The sequence below is a fragment of the Oncorhynchus mykiss genome, chromosome 16, assembly GCF_057628025.1.
Source record: "Oncorhynchus mykiss isolate SJ-2025 chromosome 16, ASM5762802v1, whole genome shotgun sequence".
Taxonomy (NCBI): Eukaryota; Metazoa; Chordata; class Actinopteri; order Salmoniformes; family Salmonidae; genus Oncorhynchus; species Oncorhynchus mykiss.
In genome coordinates, this window is record NC_143037.1 from 27,505,441 (window position 1) to 27,523,242 (window position 17,802).

The 17,802-nt window shown below is 41.3% G+C and overlaps 1 protein-coding gene across 3 annotated transcripts in view; it reads left to right on the plus strand.

Moving 5' to 3' along the window:
- Positions 1-17,802, plus strand: part of LOC110491774 (tectonic-3) — a 24,568-nt gene continuing 6,766 nt past the window's right edge. Inside the window, exons 1-10 of one of the 3 annotated variants that reach the window (XR_016487207.1) lie at positions 1-956; positions 1,034-1,148; positions 3,957-4,057; positions 4,128-4,246; positions 4,342-4,450; positions 4,855-4,967; positions 10,943-10,984; positions 14,374-14,454; positions 14,562-14,681; positions 17,660-17,764. Coding sequence is in view for 2 of the 3 variants with exons in the window: in XM_021565511.3 (XP_021421186.1) it covers positions 617-956; positions 1,034-1,148; positions 3,957-4,057; positions 4,128-4,246; positions 4,342-4,450; positions 4,855-4,967; positions 10,943-10,984; positions 14,374-14,454; positions 14,562-14,681 (1,140 nt within the window). In the remaining variant the exon portion in view is untranslated. The remainder of the gene's footprint in view (positions 957-1,033; positions 1,149-3,956; positions 4,058-4,127; positions 4,247-4,341; positions 4,451-4,854; positions 4,968-10,942; positions 10,985-14,373; positions 14,455-14,561; positions 14,682-17,659; positions 17,765-17,802) is intronic. The other 2 variants (XM_090202485.1, XM_021565511.3) reach the window with 2 other exon arrangements.

Here is a 17,802-nt window from a genome sequence, read left to right on the forward strand (position 1 = left end):
GAAAAATAGAGAGATGGAGAGGAAGGGGTGGAAGAGTGCAGTTTAAAGGTTTATCCTTAATAACTGACACAATTCTGCAATGAATACATATTAGAATAATAATACATAGTGACAAATAGTTACTGTATTGTTTAGTGTTTTATTTACTCAAGTAGTTCCCCAAGGAGGGATCGAACCATGTCTCAAAAGCAGCAGAAAAGGTCAAATAAGGTCACCAAAATGTCCGTTACGGGTATACACGACTGGCCGTACACAGTAGGCAGCTGATTGTTCGCGGACCTCCAAAATACCATAGAAGAAGAAGAAACGGATGTAAGCTAAGCGGTTTGAGCTTCCTTGGCAACGTGAGGCTTTTTATAGCTACATTTTGTTAGCATGTCTTCAATAGTGTTGGATTTTCGTGCATAGATCACATGTGAGTAGTTTGTCTCGTTTCCTAGTTTATGCTAGCTATTGTTTTGCGGTGCTAGCAAACGTGATGCAGAAGTAGCTTTGCAACCTATTCAAGCCAAATCGCGTTGCTAGCTAACGTTAGCTATGTTTTTATCTAGCTAACGTTAGCCATGTTTTTATCTAGCTAACGTTAGCCGGTAGAGTTCACACCTGTTAGACAAAAATGTCCACATACCATTTGTATCGCGCAGTGCAGCTAGTTATTGTACTTTCTGCACGTGTGACCCATGCGGCCACAGATGGAGGAGTCAACACAGAGTCTTCAATAACAACGAACAGTCTAAAAACCTATGAGCCTTTCAGTACCACTGACCCGATGTATACCGTTTCAACTGTTGCATTGGATACTTTTGCAACTGCTTCTGCTGAAACTGTCACTCAAGATGGTGTTTCCACGGTAACCACGGACCTGGCTCCATCATCTGAAGCCACCACCGAGCCAGTCATTGAAACTGTCCCACCTCCTGTTGAAACTACTGCCAAAACAAGTCTGATTCCAAAAGGTAGGTTGTCTATTGTCATTGAAAAAATACATTAGTGCACTACAATAGTTTTGAGATTAACCTTTGCTGTCTTGTAGTGTGTTTATGTGATTTGACCCCAGACTTCTGTGATATTGGCTGCTGCTGTGACATTGTGGACTGCGACATCCCTGACTTGAGCTCTGTCTTCAATGGATGTTTAGATGAAGTCATGTAAGTTTATACGCCTGTGCATTTGCCTTTGCGAGGTTCGATCCTCGCATGGGACGCTGCGTTCACCGCCACTGTTCGCTACATTGGTGTCAAGGTGGGATGTACAGTGCATTTGGAAAGTATTCAGACCCCTTCACCTTTTCTACTTTTTGTTACGTTACAGCCTTATTCTAAAATGGATTAAATTGTTTTCCCCCCCTAACCAATCTACACACAATACCCATAATGACAAAGAAAAAACAGGTTTTTAGAAATGTTAATTTTTGAAAAATAAAAACGTAGATACCTAATTTCCATAAGTATTCTGACCCTTTACTCAGTACTTTGTTGAAGCACCTTTGGCAGTGATTACAGCCTTGAGTCTTCTTGGATATGACAACAAGCTTGACACACCTGTATTTGGGGAGTTTCTCCCATTCTTCTCTGCAGATCCTCTCAAGCTCAGTTAGGTTGGATGTGGAGTGTCGCTGCACAACTATTTTCAGGCCTCTCCAGAGATGTTAGATCAGGTTCAAGTCCGGGCTCTGGCTGGGCCACTCAAGGACATCCAGAGACTTGTCCCAAAGCCACTCCTGCGTTGTCTTCGCTGTGCTCTTAGGGTTGTTGTTCTGTTGGAAGGTGAACCTTTGCCCATGCTGAGGTCCTGAGTGCTCTGGAGCAGGTTTTCATCAAGGATCTCTACTTTGCTCTGTTCATCTTTGCCTCGATCCTGACTAGTCTCCCAGTCCCTGCCGCTGAAAAACATCCCCACAGCATTGGTCAGACCCTTAAGGAAAACATTAATGGCTCTCCATCCATCGGCCACGTCTTGCTCTTCATCACCCACAGCTCTATAAACCTTTTCTTCAAGTACACCATGTTCATGGTTGTTCAAAACAAAGGCGAACAACTGTAACCCATCATAAGGATGTAGATTGTGGAGTTCCTTATATCGCTTTAAATGGTCCCACGTCTTCATATACACGCTTCGTGGATGCTTCAAAGTCTTTGACCATTCATCCAACTGTTTTGGAGATGCTGATTTGTGTGATTACTGTCCCTAAGACCTCGTTCGTCACCCCTGTCAAAATCTGTTGACTCAAAGCCAGGAAGTGCTGACCAGATGCTTTAAACCTGATCTGCCTTGCGCAACTCAGCATGAGGGTAGATTGAGGGAATAGAGAGCCCACAGGTAGGGGCCAAGTCTGCCCTTTCCACCCTTGCATCCTGTAATTGTTGAATTTCGGCTTTTAATGTCTCTGTTCACCAAGAGCCCTCAAATTCTCTCTCTCTGCAATGTCCTATCATGAGAATCACAAAGGAATTTATCATGTTTTCTTACTTTGGCTAATACAGTTAAAGACCATTGTGTCTTTGTCAATAAGTTAGACATTATATTTCTCCCCAAGCTTTTTGTATATCAGAAAGATTCCATCTTTGTCAACTATGACATATTTCTTGCCTACGCTCTAATTTGAAATGGTTTTTCATATCACTAGCCAGTTAATTTTATACTTTCCATGTTCACATCCAGAACAGCTGTCCTGCCCTTTTCCAGAGTGGTTCTCTCATTTAAAAAAAATGCATTACATTAACTTCAAAACTATTTATAGTTTTACAACCACTTGAGGACTCTAACCTCCTATATTATAGAACACATTGTTTCTACAGGGTCTGGATACCCCTAAAACGTGAGTTCACTTCAAAAGCTTTACATTACCTTTAAATTGCTACTCAACTAGAAACTCACTTCTATGGAACAAGGTTTCACACCCTTAATCAATTGTGGCTTATTTTAACTGCTAGGGCTTTAACAGAGGATTTGAACCCCTATACATCACATATATGTATCACTCAATGCATACACTTATTTTAACCTGATTTGGTTCTTTTAGATATAGGTCTAGACTCACACAGCAATATCTTAGCAGTATGGAGATTAAGAGCTGACTACCCCGAAGAGGGCTGCGCGCAACCCACTTATCTTTCCCCTGGATCAACACACAGTTGATTTGTTTTTTTTCTTGTTGGTCAAGACCAATTAATCCGGATCACGGCACCATGTGTTAGCTGTTGATGTCATTCTTCAATAACACAGAGCCCAAAGCAAATCAGTGGGTTCAAAATCTATTTATTCAAAGAGAACAAATCAGTTATGCTGGAAAGTAGATGTTTATTCTTCCCTGTCCTCAATGGTTTCTCCACTGAAAAAAAGGAGACAGGATGTAGTTATACCCAAGCCTAGCCTGTGGTTGACCAATTAGAATTCATTGCAGTAAAATTGGGCCAATGGCCAAATACCAAGTATTATGTTTGAGGCTCAATGTATAGACAATTCGGACCAATGAACTTGCCACATGTAGCTATGAGTCCGACTGAAATTCCTCCCGTGTCCCTGACCCATTAATCTTCAGTTCCCCATTACAAAGAAACAACTATTTCTATTGATCATTAATTCCCTATTACAGAAGAGCAACTATTTCCATCGATGGTTAATTCCCTCTTGACCTTTAGTCCTCTGTGTTGTGTATTTATCGTTAAATATTCTTACAATAGCTAAGGGTCTGAATACTTAAGGTATTTCTGTTTATTTTTAATACATTTACAAAAAATCTAAACCTGTTTTCACTTTGTCATTATGGGGTATTGTGTGTAGAGAAATGTTTTAATTTAATCCATTTTAGAATAAGACTAATGTAACAAAATGTTGAAAAAGTAAAGGAGTCTGAATACTTTCCGAATGCACTGTAAAGTGATTTATTTTGTTATGTATTGCTAAAGCACATCAAGGAACATTTGATTTGACCAATTGAATTGTTTGTTTTACAGATATGGTGAATGCATTGAGAGCTGGTTGATATTCAGAGTCAATGTGGATCCTTCATGCGTCACTGTCACAAACAAATTTGTCTGCATTCGACCAGAAGAGGGTAAACACACACGCACACACAAAAACAAAAACATTTTCCTGATGGTGATCCATCCATTCCTTGTCTACAGATAATACTACAGTTTCCCAGATCCTTCCAGCTCTTGCTAATACACCATTGGACTCCTCCTACCACTTTTCTTGGAAGGGATCCGCAACTTATAGTACCCACACCAAAGATTTCTACAGGGTATGTTGAGATGTGGTGTCTGTATAATAATCTTAACCAGCGATTTTAATCATTCAGACAGGCCTAGTAATTTCTCTCTTGTTATTTTGTCGCAGGTTGATGACACAATCATGTCCCATTTCAACAGCTCCTCCATTCGTGGGGTCCTTCGACAGCCTTCACCAGGGGCCGCCACGTCTTCCTGTGTCGACCGTAACCCTGCCAGTAAGATGGCACCTGTTCAGTAACCAAATGTTGTTGAACCTTGCAGATAGACATGCCATGAATAGAGTTGACATGATTCCTTCAACAGTCAGACATTTTTGTTCTAAATAGCATATTTCTATCTGACTGTTGGCCAAAGTTTTGTCCTTCTGAACCGTGTCCCTATACTCTGAATAAAGTATAAATCTTACGCACTGCTGCAGTTGGCTGAAGTGCTGGGTGGTGCTAATAGTCTTGGAAGACCGGGGTCTTGTTCATTTGGCACCAAATGGAAGAAAACTGACTGAAACTGGGATGGTCTACCAGGACTTGTCCAATAAGAGTTGCTCATGTTTGTTTTGACCAGCACTCAAGTAATACTTTTTGTATTGTTCTATATTTCTATTTCTGGTCTCCCCTTGTAGGGTTCCTGAGGTCTATTTCTCTCTCTTGCACCCGCACACTGACTCCCCTATCCTGTGCCACAGACCCCAGTCTCAATGCACAGTCCTACTTCCATGACATCAGCCTGTTCAAGGTTAGTATGTGTGTGCTAAAGTTTTGGATGCATGTGTACAGTATCTCTATAATATAAATATTTTGGGCCTATTGCAACCACTGTTGGCTTCCATATTAACACAAGATAGTCTCTCGTTAAGTGATCAATACACAATACAATCACCCACATAACTGATTTCAATTGCAACCATTATTGGCCACTTGATTACCACTCCCTAAAGCTGATGTCAGTGTTAAACTTTTAGTTCAAAATCTTTGAAGACATTTTCACCCTCTGGTGGGTATTATTGAACCTGCTTATTGAGCAGACCAAGGGTAGATGGAACTATTTGTCAATCATTCCGTACAAGGGTCGTTCCACCTCAAAGCACAAGAAAGACTATTTCGACACCAATCATCTCAGATTGTTCTGAAATCGTTTCTGTGGTTAGTAACATACAATTAGCATTCCTGAAACATTATTTTGTTGAAATATAATTTGATCCCTAAGAAATTAAGCGAATTAATTGCGTGGTAAATAATGCAATCGACTTCAATTACACATTTCTTTGAATGGAGGGATTCACGAATAAATGACATAATATGGAGAAGCAATACTCCAAGATGCAGCTTCATACTACAGTGGTTCCTCCTTTAAAAGTTGCGAGCTTACGGCGTGAGACTTAGAGGTAATTTCTGGTTCAGTATGGTACCCTGCGTCACCACTTCATTGCTCCGGGGGGGGGGGGGGGGGCTGAATGAACACTTATTTTAACTTAATATAATAGATCAATAAAATCAATTTAGCCTCAAATAAATAATGCAAAAACAAAGTGTTGGAGAAGAAAGTTCCTTGCTCAGAACATATGAAAGCTGGTGGTTTCTTTTAACATGTCTTCAATATTCACAGGTAAGAAGTTTTAGGTTGTAGTTATTATAGGACTATTTCTCTCTATACCATTTGACTATTGGATGTTCTTATAGGCACTTTAGTATTGCCAGTGTAACAGTATAGCTTCCGTCCCTCTCCTCGCCCCTACCTGGGCTCGAACCAGAAACACATCGACAACAGCCACCCTCGAAACAGCGTTACTCATCGCTCCACAAAAGCCGCGGCCCTTGCAGAGCAAGGGGAACAACCACTCCAAGTCTCAGAACGAGTGACGTTTGAAACGCTATTAGCGCGCACCGCGCTAACTAGCTAGCCATTTCACATCGGTTACACCAGCCTAATCTTGGGAATTGATAGGCTTGAAGTCATAAACAGCGCAATGCTTGACGCACAACGAAGAGCTGCTGGCAAAACACACGAAAGTGCTGTTTGAATGATTGCTTACAATCCTGCTGCTGCCTACCACCGCTCAGTCAGACTGCTCTATCAAATCATAGACTTAGTTATAACATAATAACACACAGAAGCCGTAGGTCATTAATATGGTCGAATCCGGAAACTATCATCTCGAAAACAAGACGTTTATTCTTTCAGTGAAATACGGAACCGTTCCTTATTTTATCTAACGGGTGACATCCATAAGTCTAAATATTCCTGTACATTGCACAACCTTCAATGTTATGTCATAATTACGTAACATTCTGGCAAATTAGGCGGCCCAAACTGTTGCATATACACTGACTGCATGCAATGAACGCAAGAGAAGTGACACAATTTCACCTGGTTAATATTGCCTGCTAACCTGGATTTATTTTAGCTAAATATGCAGGTTTAAAAATATATACTTCTGTGTATTGATTTTAAGAAAGGCATTGATGTTCATGGTTAGGTACACATTGGAGCAACGATACGCACCGCATCGATTATATGCAACGCAGGACACGCTAGATAAACTAGTAATATCATCAACCATGTGTAGTTAACTAGTGATTATGATTGATTGATTTTTTTTATAAGATAAGTTTAATGCTAGCTAGCAACTTACCTTGGCTTACTGCATTCGCGTAACAGGCAGTCTCCTCGTGGAGTGCAATGAGAGGCAGGTGGTTAGAGCGTTGGACTAGTTAACTGTAACGTTGCAAGGATGAATCCCCCGAGCTGACAAGGTGAATATCTCTCGTTCTGCTCCTGAACGAGGCAGTTAACCCACCGTTCCTAGGCCGTCATTTTCAGGGAAGTTAGGAACCAATATACACAGGCAGTTAGGAAAGCGAAGGCTAGCTTTTTCAAACAGAAATTTGCATCCTGTAGCACAAACTCCAAAAAGTTCTGGGACACTAAAGTCCATGGAGAATAAGAGCACCTCCTATCAGCTGCCCACTGCACTGAGGCTAGGAAACACTGTCACTACCGATAAATCCACGATAATTCAGAATTTCAATAAGCATTTTTCTACGGCTGGCCATGCTTTCCACCTGGCTACCCCTACCCCGATCAACAGCCCTGCACACCCCACAGCAACTTGACCAAGCCTCCCCCTTTTCTCCTTCACCCAAATCCAGATAGGTGATTTTCTGGGAGTTGCAAAATCTGGACCCCTACAAATCAGCTGGGCTAGACAATCTGGTCCCTCTCTTTCTAAAATTATCCACCGCAATTGCTGCAACCTCTACTAGCCTGTTCATCCTCCCTTTCTTTCATATCGTCTGAGATCTCCAAAGATTGGAAAGCTGCTGCGGTCATCCCCCTCTTCAAAGGGGGAGACACTCTAGACCCAAACTGTTAGAAATATGTCTATCTTACCCTGCCTTTAAGGTCTTCAAAAGCCAAGTTAACAAACAGATCACTGATCATTTCGAATCCCACCGTACCTTCTCCGCTATGCAATCGGGTTTTCGAGCTGGTCATGGGTGCACCTCAGCCATGCTCAAGGTCCTAAACTATATCATAACCGCAATTGATAAAATAGAATACTGTGCAGCGTATTCATCGACCTGGCCAAGGCTTTCGACTCTGTCAATCACCACATTCTTATCGGCAGACTCAACAGCCTTGATTTCTCAAATGACTGCCTTGCCTGGTTCACCAACAACTTCTCAGACAGAGTTCAGTGTGTTAAATCGGAGGGCCTGTTGTCTGGACCTCTGGCAGTCGATGTGGGTGCCACAGGGTTAAGTTCTCGGGCCGACCCGTTTCTCTGTATACGTCAATGATGTCGCTCTTGCTGCTGGTGATTCTCTGATCCACCTCTACGCAGACAACACCATTCTGTATACTTCTGGCTCTTCTTTGGACACTGTGCTAACTAACCTCCAGACGAGCTTCGATGCCATACAACTCTCCTTCCTTAGCATCCAACTGCTCTTAAATGCAAGTAAAACTAAATGCATGCTTCAAATGCATGCTTCAACCGATCGCTGCCCGTCCAGCATCACTACTCTGGACGGTTCTGACTTAGAATATGTGGACAAATACCGAGGTGTCTGGTTAGACTGTAAACTCTCCTTCCAGACTCATATTAAGCATCTCCAATCCAAAATGAAGTCTAGGATTGGCTTCCTATTTCGCAACAAAGCATCCTTCACTCATGCTGCCAAACATACCCTCATAAAACTGACCATCCTACCGATCCTCGACTTCGGCGATGTCATTTACAAAATAGCCTCCAACACTCTACTCAGCAAATTGGATGCAGTCTATCACAGTGCCATCTGTGTTGTCACCAAAGCCCCATAAACTACCCACCACTGCGACCTGTATGCTCTCGTTGGCTGGCCCTCGCTTCATATATTCGTCACCAGTCTTTGCTAGGTAAAGCCCCGCCTTATCTTAGCTCACTGGTCACCATAGCAGCACCCACCTGTAGCATGCACTCCAGCAGGTATATTTCATTGGTCACCCCCAAAGCCTATTCCTCCTTTGGCCGCCTTTCCTTATAGTTCTCTGCTGCCAATGACTGGAACAAATTCAAAAAATCACTGAGGCTGGAGACTCATATCTCCCTCACTAACTTTAAGCATCAGCTGTCAGAGCAGCTCACAGATCATTGCACCTGTACATATCCCATCCAACTACCTCATACCCATATTTTTTGGCTCCTTTGCACCCCAGTATCTCTACTTGCACATTCATCTTCTGCACATCTATCACTCCAGTGTTTAATTGCTAAATAGTAATTACTTCGCCACTATGGCCTATTTATTGCCTTACCTCCCTAATCTTACCTCATTTGCACACACTGTATATAGATTTTTTTCTATTGTGTTATTGACTGGAGTTGTTTATTCCTTGTGTAACTCTGTTGTTGTTTGTGTCACTCACGAGACTCCCAGTTACACAACAAATGTTCCTTTTGATCCATAAAGATTATTTTTATATCCAAAATACCGTTTGTTTGTCACGTTATGTTCAGAAATCCATAGGAAAGAGCGGTCACGACAACGCAGACGAAAATTCCAAATAGTTTCCATAATGTCCACAGAAACATGTCAAACGTTTTTTATAATCAATCCTCAGGTTTTTAAAATATATAATCGATAATATATCAACTGCAAATGTCTTTCACAGTAGGAGAGGGAAAAGCAATACCTATCCAAACTCTGTTGCGTGAGCAAAACTCAAGTGACCACTTGACGCGATGTTATCGGTCTGGCTCATTTTTCAAAATAAAAGCCTGAAACTATGTCTGAAGACTGTTGACACCTTGAGGAAGCGATAGGAAAAGGAATCTGGTTCATATCCCTTTAAATCCAGCAAAGGGAGGCTATGGAACATGGAACATGGCTATGGAACATAGAAGCCACTTCCTATTTTGATTTTCCTCAGGGTTTCGCCTGCAATGTCAGTTCTGTTATACTCAGACAATATTTTGACAGTTTTGGAAACTTTAGTGTTTTCTATCCAATACTAATAATAATATCCATATATTAGCAACTGAGACTGAGGAGCTGGCCGTTTACAATGGGCACCTTTTCATCCAAGCTACTCAATACTGCCCCTGCAGCCATATGAAGTTAAGGAGAGGTATATCAATATTTCCATGTCTAAATCGACATTTATAATGAGTATTTCTGTAAAATGATGTGGCCCTCTGCAATATCACCGGATGTTTTTGGAACTAGTGAATGTATATTGAGATTTTTTATATATAAATATGAACTTTATCAAACAAAACATACATGTATTGTGTAACATGAAGTCCCATCTGATGAAGATCAAAGGTTAGTGATTCATTTTCTCTTTATGCTTTTTGTGACTCCTCTCTTTGGCTGGAAAAATGGCTGAATTTGTGGTGACCTAACATAATCGTTTGTGGTGCTTTCGCTGTAAAGCCTATTTGAAATCAGACACTGTGGTGGGATTAACAACAAGATTACCTTTAAAACGGTATAAGATACATGTTTGTTTGAGGAATGTTAATTATGAGATTTCTGTTTTGAATTTGGCGCCCTGCACTTTCACTGGCTGTCATATCGATCCCATTAACGGGATTGCAGCCCTAAGAAGTTTTAATATCTGAATCCTATAAATTAAAATTACCAATTTGGGTGCAATCAATTAGCTTAATTTCTCAGACAAAATGTAAAAATATCCCTGCACTGTCCATATTTTAAAATGTGTAACTAAATCAAGCCAATCATAATTGAGTCATCTTTATCAAATTAAAATGTAGTCTAACAAAGTTATTTCAAATGGCACATTAAGCTATAATTTTCTATTTTACGATTAAATGTTTGAGTGAAATATAGGCCTACTACTTTTTTATAATCTTGTACCTAAATAAGTATTTTACATGCATAAGCCTTTCGGTTTCCGATGCACCTGTCATTTCGTTATTTCATTGGGGGTGGGAATAGGGAACCTAGATGCCAAAAGTTACAGCTGTCTGGTAACAACGTGAGATCAGCTATATCACTGGTTTATTCTTGTGGGTTTTGCATTGCAATCAACCTTATTTTAGTACGCAGGTGTTAATATAATTTTAAGAAAGCCAGCAATAACACAGTACTATGTAAGAAGTTCAGCTTCTTGGTTGCAATTGGCCACATTGATATTGCCTTATCTTTCACTGTGAAAATTCCAGTAATGTTAACACATTCTGCCACAACTAATTGTCATTACAGATTCCAGTCCGTGAGAGTATTCAAATTTTACCAGATAATTTGGTAAGATTGACCACACATTAGAGGGCAAAAACATGTGACTTGTCTCAGGGTTGGATGGCACTCACTTTCTGTGGCACCATTCTCTTTCCGAAGTGCACTCATTCACTTCCCCTCAGATTTCAAAGCATTGGATTGGTGCGAGTGTGGAGCTGGAGAGCAGTTCCACCTTTTCTTCTTACACAAATTCCATGCTTTCAATATATGCAGTGAACGAGTACATTCTTCGGGGAGAAAGGTGAATGAGTACACAGTTGCTAGTGAAAATCTATATGTGAATCATTTTTAATAAGACTTTAATAAGACCAACTTTGCACAACTCTTAAGGCAACATACAGTGGGGCAAAAAAGTAGTCAACCAACAATTGTGCAAGTTATCCCACTTAAAAAGATTAGAGGCCTGTAATTTTCATCATAGGTACACTTCAACTAAGACAGACAAAATTAGAAATCCAGAAAATCACAATGTAGAATTTTTTAATGAATTTATCTGCAAATTATGGTGGAAAATAAGTATTTGGTCACCTACAAACAAGCTAGATTTCTGGCTCTCACAGACCTGTAACTTCTTTAAGAGGCTCCTCTGTCCTCCACTCGTTAATACACTCGTTGTATTAATGGCACCTGTTTGAACTTGTTATCAGTATAAAAGACACCTGTCCACAACCTCAAACAGTCACACTCCAAACTCCACTATGGCCAAGACCAAAGAGCTGTCAAAGGACACCAGAAACAAAATTGTAGACCTGCACCAGGCTGGGAAGACTGAATCTGCAATAGGTAAGCAGCTTGGTTTGAAGAAATCAACTGTGGGAGCAATTATTAGGAAATGGAAGACATACAAGACCACTGATAATCTCCCTCGATCTGAGGCTCCACGCAAGATCTCACCCGTGGGGTCAAAATGATCACAAGAACGGTGAGCAAAAATCCCAGAACCACACGGGGGGACCTAGTGAATGACCTGCAGAGAGCTGGGACCAAAGTAACAAAGCCTACCATCAGTAACACACTACGCTGCCAGGGACTCAAATCCTGCAGTGCCAGACGTGTCCCCCTGCTTAAGCCAGTACATGTCCAGGCCCTTCTGAAGTTTGCTAGAGATCATTTGGATGATCCAGAAGAAGATTGGGAGAATGTCATATGGTCAGATGAAACCAAAATATAACTTTTTGGTAAACTCAACTCGTCGTGTTTGGAGGACAAAGAAGGCTGAGTTGCATCCAAAGAACACCATACCTACTGTGAAGCATGGGGGTGGAAACATCATGCTTTGGGGCTGTTTTTCTGCAAAGGGACCAGGACAACTGATCCGTGTAAAGGAAAGAACGAATGGGGCCATGTTTCGTGAGATTTTGAGTGAACCTCCTTCCATCAGCAAGGGCATTGAAGATGAACCGTGGCTGGGTCTTTCAGCATGACAATGATCCCAAACACACCGCCCGGGCAACGAAGGAGTGGCTTCGTAAGAAGCATTTCAAGGTCCTGGAGTGGCCGAGCCAGTCTCCATATCTCAACCCCATAGAAAATCTTTGGAGGGAGTTGAAAGTCTGTGTTGCCCAGCAACAGCCCCAAAACATCACTGCTCTAGAGGAGATCTGCATGGAGGAATGGGCCAAAATACCAGCAACAGTGTGTGAAAACCTTGTGAAGACTTACAGAAAACGTTTGACCTCTGTCATTGCCAACAAAGGGTATATAACAAAGTATTGAGATACACTTTTGTTATTGACCAAATACTTATTTTCCACCATAATTTGCAAATAAATTCATTAAAACTCCTACAATGTGATTTTCTGGATTTTTTTTCTCATTTTGTCTGTCATAGTTGAAGTGTACCTATGATAAATTACAGGCCTCTCGTCTTTTTAAGTGGGAGAACTTGCACAATTGGTGGCTGACTAAATACTTTTTTGCCCCACTGTACATTATATTCATTGTTTTTGTCAAAATTGCTCTAGCTCAGTAAAATTGTTTGGGAATCATTGATGGACCACAATATTCAAACCTTTTCTCTGTTTTTCAATCAGATTTTAGTCAAGACTAAAACTGGACCATTCAGGAACACTCAACACCTGTCAGAAAGCCATTCGGGTGTGTCTTTGTCATTACAATTAGTGTAATTGTCCCACTGAAAAATAACTTTATCCCAGGGTTTTCAGAAGACTATGGCGAGTTTCTCTTAACTTTTTATATTCCTTTTGATCCTGACAAACTGCCCAGTTCCTGCCAGTGACAAGCATACCCATAACATGATGCTGCCACCACAGTAACTTGAAATTACAGAGGACCAACAACATTGCAATAACTCCAAATTACTGGCCAGTATGAAAATGTTAAAATAAGGAAGCCTGTGTTAAAAGAAAATCTGTTCCATGGGCCTCCTGAGTGCTTCAGGCGTCACTACAGATCCGGGTCTGATCCCGGGTTGTGTCGCAGCCGGCCGCGACTGGGAGACCCATGAAGCGACGCACAATTGACCCAGCGCCCGGGTTAGGGAAGGGTTGGGCCGATCACAAGTTGTACGGTGTTTCCTCCGATACATTGGTTCGGCTGGTTCCGGGTTAAGCAAACAGTGTGTCAAGAAGCAGTGCGGCATGGCAGGGTCGTGTTTCGAAGAATGCATGGCTCTCGACCTTCGCGTCTCCCGAGTTGCAGCGATGGGACAAGACTAACTACCACTTGGATATCACACAATTGTGAAAAAAAGAACAATCCACTCCAAATCATCCATTGGGTTTGCTATATGGCTGTTAAGTAATACAACACAGCAAAGAAATTACAATTTTTGGCCTAAATTAAAAATTACAGGTTTGGGTCAAATTTAATACAACACACCACAGTGAACCACTCTCTATTTTTAAGTATTGTGGCAGCAGCATCATGTTATGGTTATACTTTTCACCAGGATGGACTGGAAAGCCCAGGTAAAGGATTAGAGAAACATGTCTCGATCTTCTGAAAAACTATCCCAGGGTTAGGTTATTTTTTACATTACACACATTTTAAAGCCAAAGACACACCAGAATAGTCCAGGCTCACTCAGTCCTGACTTAAATTTGCTTGAAAATCTGAGGTTTGAATATTGCTGTCCATCGAAGATTTCCAACCAAATGTATTGAGCTTGAGAAATGTTGACAAAACAGCTGTAATGGCTGCCTATGGTGCTTCCACCAAGTATATGCAATTATGTCATCTATTCATTTGGAATGTGGAGTAGTTTGTGAGATCAGTAGGAAAAAAATGTAAAGCAGCAACATTTTGAAGACTTGAAGACTGCAATCCTTTCACTAGGCATTGTACTTTGGGGAAGGGAGTGAAGTGCATTCTTTGAGGCTAAGGGGAAAGATTTGGACCGCACACACTGACCTCTCATTCTCTTCCTCTGTTAGATCCCAGTCACTCCAGTAGTCGGCCATGGTTGGCCTAAACCGAGAGAACAAAATGGTTCCTGTCTCAATGTGGTGTCAAAGGTTAGAGATTAAACAATCAAGTCTAAAAATAGACATATTTTGACAAAATGACTGAATATCCATTTAATCTTCCTAGCTCACATCTTCTCATTCTTTTCCACATGCAGGTGGACTATCTTATATGGTACACAATTATAGGGGAGATCGCTATGGCAACAGTAAACATGGTCTTGGTAGACACTGACTCAGATACGAATATTTTGCAGAAGCACACTGTCCGTTTCCAGGTAAGCTTTCAATCAATGGTGTATAGAGCAATTTTTGGTTTACAAACATGTTCCAGCAATGTGCATGCATTCTCGCATCAAATAGCCCTTTTGCAGAGTAGCTATACGCTGATGTCGGGACTTTGACAAACTTAAAGGGATACTTTGGGATTTTGGCAATGAGGCCCTTTATCTACTTTGCCAGAGGCAGATGCACTTGTGGATACAATTTTTTTGTCTGCATGCAGTTTGAAGGAAGCTGCTAACTAGCTGGTGCAAGGACGGGAAGTCTATGGGTATCTGCTAGCTTCTAGTTATTGCGCTAACTGATACCCATATACTTCTAGTCATGCGCTAACGCTAGTTAGCATTGGCCCACAAAACTACCTAATGATTGTCAAAATCATTGCCAAAGTAGCCCTTTAACAGTGAATGTGGGTGATGACCATGAAAACACAACTGATGGTTATAGTTATGCATCCAGGAAATATCTGTCTCAGAGTTGGTAAATTCCATTTCAATTCAATCTTGGAATTTCTGTTTACTTCCTGCATTGACTAAATTGAAATGGAATTGACACCTACCCTGTTACAGTGCATTTGGAAAGTATTCAGACCCCTTGACCTTTTCACATTTGTTACCTTACAGCCTTATTCTAAAGTTTTGATTTAAATTGTTTTTTTTCCCCTCAGTCTACCCACAACCCCATAATGACAAAGCAAAAACAGGTTTTTAAAAATATATTTACATACAGTACCAGTCAAAAGTTTGGACACGTACTTAAGGGTTTTTCTTTATTTGGACTATTTTCTACATTGTAGAATAACAGTGAGGACATCAAAACTATGAAATAAGTCATATGGAATCATGTATATACCAAAAAAAGCTGCCTTTGACAGCTTTACACACTCTTGGCATTCTCTCAACCAGCTTCACCAGGAATACTTTTCCAACAGTCTTTAAGGAGTTCCCAAACATGCTGAGCACTTGTTAGCTGCTTTTCCTTCACTCTGCAGTCCAACTCATCCCAAACCATCTCAATTAGGTTGAGGTTGGGTGATTGTGGAGGCCAGGTCATCTGCACTTCATCACTCTCCTTCTTGGTCAAATAGTCCTTACAACCTGGAGGTGTGTTTTGGATCAATCATTGTCTTGTTCAAAAACAAATTATTGTCCCACTAAGCGTGAACCAGATGGGATGGCACCAGCAAATCACTTTTTGGAACCAAAAATCTCACATTTTGACTCATCAAACCAAAGGACAGATTTCCATCGGTCTAATGTCTATTGAGCGTGTTTCTTGGCCCAAGCAAGTCTTTTCTTCGTATTGGTGTTCTTTAGTAGAGGTTTCTTTGCAGCAATTCGAACGTGAAGGCCAGATTCACTCAGTCTCCTCTGAACAGTTGATGTTGAGATGTCTTACTTGAACTCTGAAGCATTTATTTGGGTTGCAATTTGAGGTGCAGTTAACTCTAATGAACTTGTCCTCTGCAGCAAAAGTAACTCTGGGTCTTACTTTCCTGTGGCGGTCCTTATGAGAGTCAGCTTCATCATGGCGCTTAATGGTTTTTGAGATTGCACTTGAAGAAACTTTCAAAGTTTGACATTTTCCAGATCGACTGACCTTCATGTCTTAAGTAATGGACTGTCGTTTCTCTTTGCTTATTTGAGCTGTTATTGCCGTAATATGGTCTTTTACCAAATAGGGCTATCTTCTATATACCACCCCTACCTTGTCACAACACAACTGATTGGCTCAAACGCGTTAAGAAGGAAAGAATTCCACCAATTAACTTTCAATATGGCACACCTGTTAATGAAATTATTTCCAAAAGGTGACTTACCTCATGAAGCAGGTTGAGAGAATTGCCAAGAGTGTGCAAAGCTGTTATCAAGGAAAAGGGTGTCTACTTTGAAGAATCTCAAATATAAATATTTTTATTTGGTTAATACACGATTCCATATGCTATTTCAAAGAAAAACCCTGGAATGAGTAGGTGTCAACTTTTGAATGGTGCTGTAAGTATTCAGCCTTTTACTCAGTACTTTGTTGAAGCACCTGAGACAGTGATTACAGCCTCAAGTCTTCTTGGGTATGACGCTACAAGTTTGGCACAGCTGTATTTGGGGAGTTTCTCATTATTCTCTGCAGATCCTTTAATCTCTGTCAGGTTGGATGGGGAGAGTCGCTGCACAGCTATTTTCTGGTCTCTCCAGAGATGTTTGATCGGGTTCAAGTCTGGGCTCTGGTTGGGCCACTCAAGGACATTCAGAGACTTTTCCTGAAGCCACTCCAGTGTTGTTGTTGCTGTGTGCTTAGGGTCGTTGTCCTGTTGGAAGGTGAACCTTCGCCCAGTCTGAGTTCCTGAGCACTCTGGATCAGATTTTCATCTTTCCCTTGATGCTGACTAGTCTCCCAGTCCCTGCCGTTGAAAAACCATCCCGCCGGCTTGATGCTGCCACCACCATGCTTCCCCGTAGGGATGAGGGATGGTGCCAGATTTCCTCCAGATGTTAAGCTTGGCATTCACGCCAAAGAGTTCAAGCTTGGTTTCAACAGACCAGAGGATCTTGTTTTGTATGGTCCGAGTCCTTTAGGTGCCTTTTTAATGACGAGTGGCTTCCATCTGGCCACTCTGCTATGAGTTCCAGAGTTCCATTGGGTTCTTGGTCACCTCCCTGACCAAGGCCCTACTCCCCCGATTGCTCAGTTTGGCTGGGAGGCCAGCTCTAGGAAGAGTCTTGGTGGTTCCAAACTAATTCCATTTAAGAATGATGGAGGCCACTGTGTTCTTGTGGGCGTTCAATTCTGCAGAAAAGTGTTGGTACCCTTCCCCAGATCTGTGCCTCGACACAATTGTGTCTTGGAGCTGGATGGACAATTCCTTCGACCTCTGCTGGGTTTTTGCTCTGACATGCACTGTCAACTGTGGGACCTTTTTTGTTTAGACAGGTGTGTGCTTTTCCAAATCATGTCCAATCAATTGAATTTACCACAGGTGGACTCCAAGTTGTAGAAACATCTCAAGGATGATCAATGGAAACAGGATGCACCGGAGCTCAATTTCAAGTCTCATAGCAAAGAGTCTGAATACTTAAATAAGGTATGTTTTTATTTTTAATACATTTGCAAACATTTCTA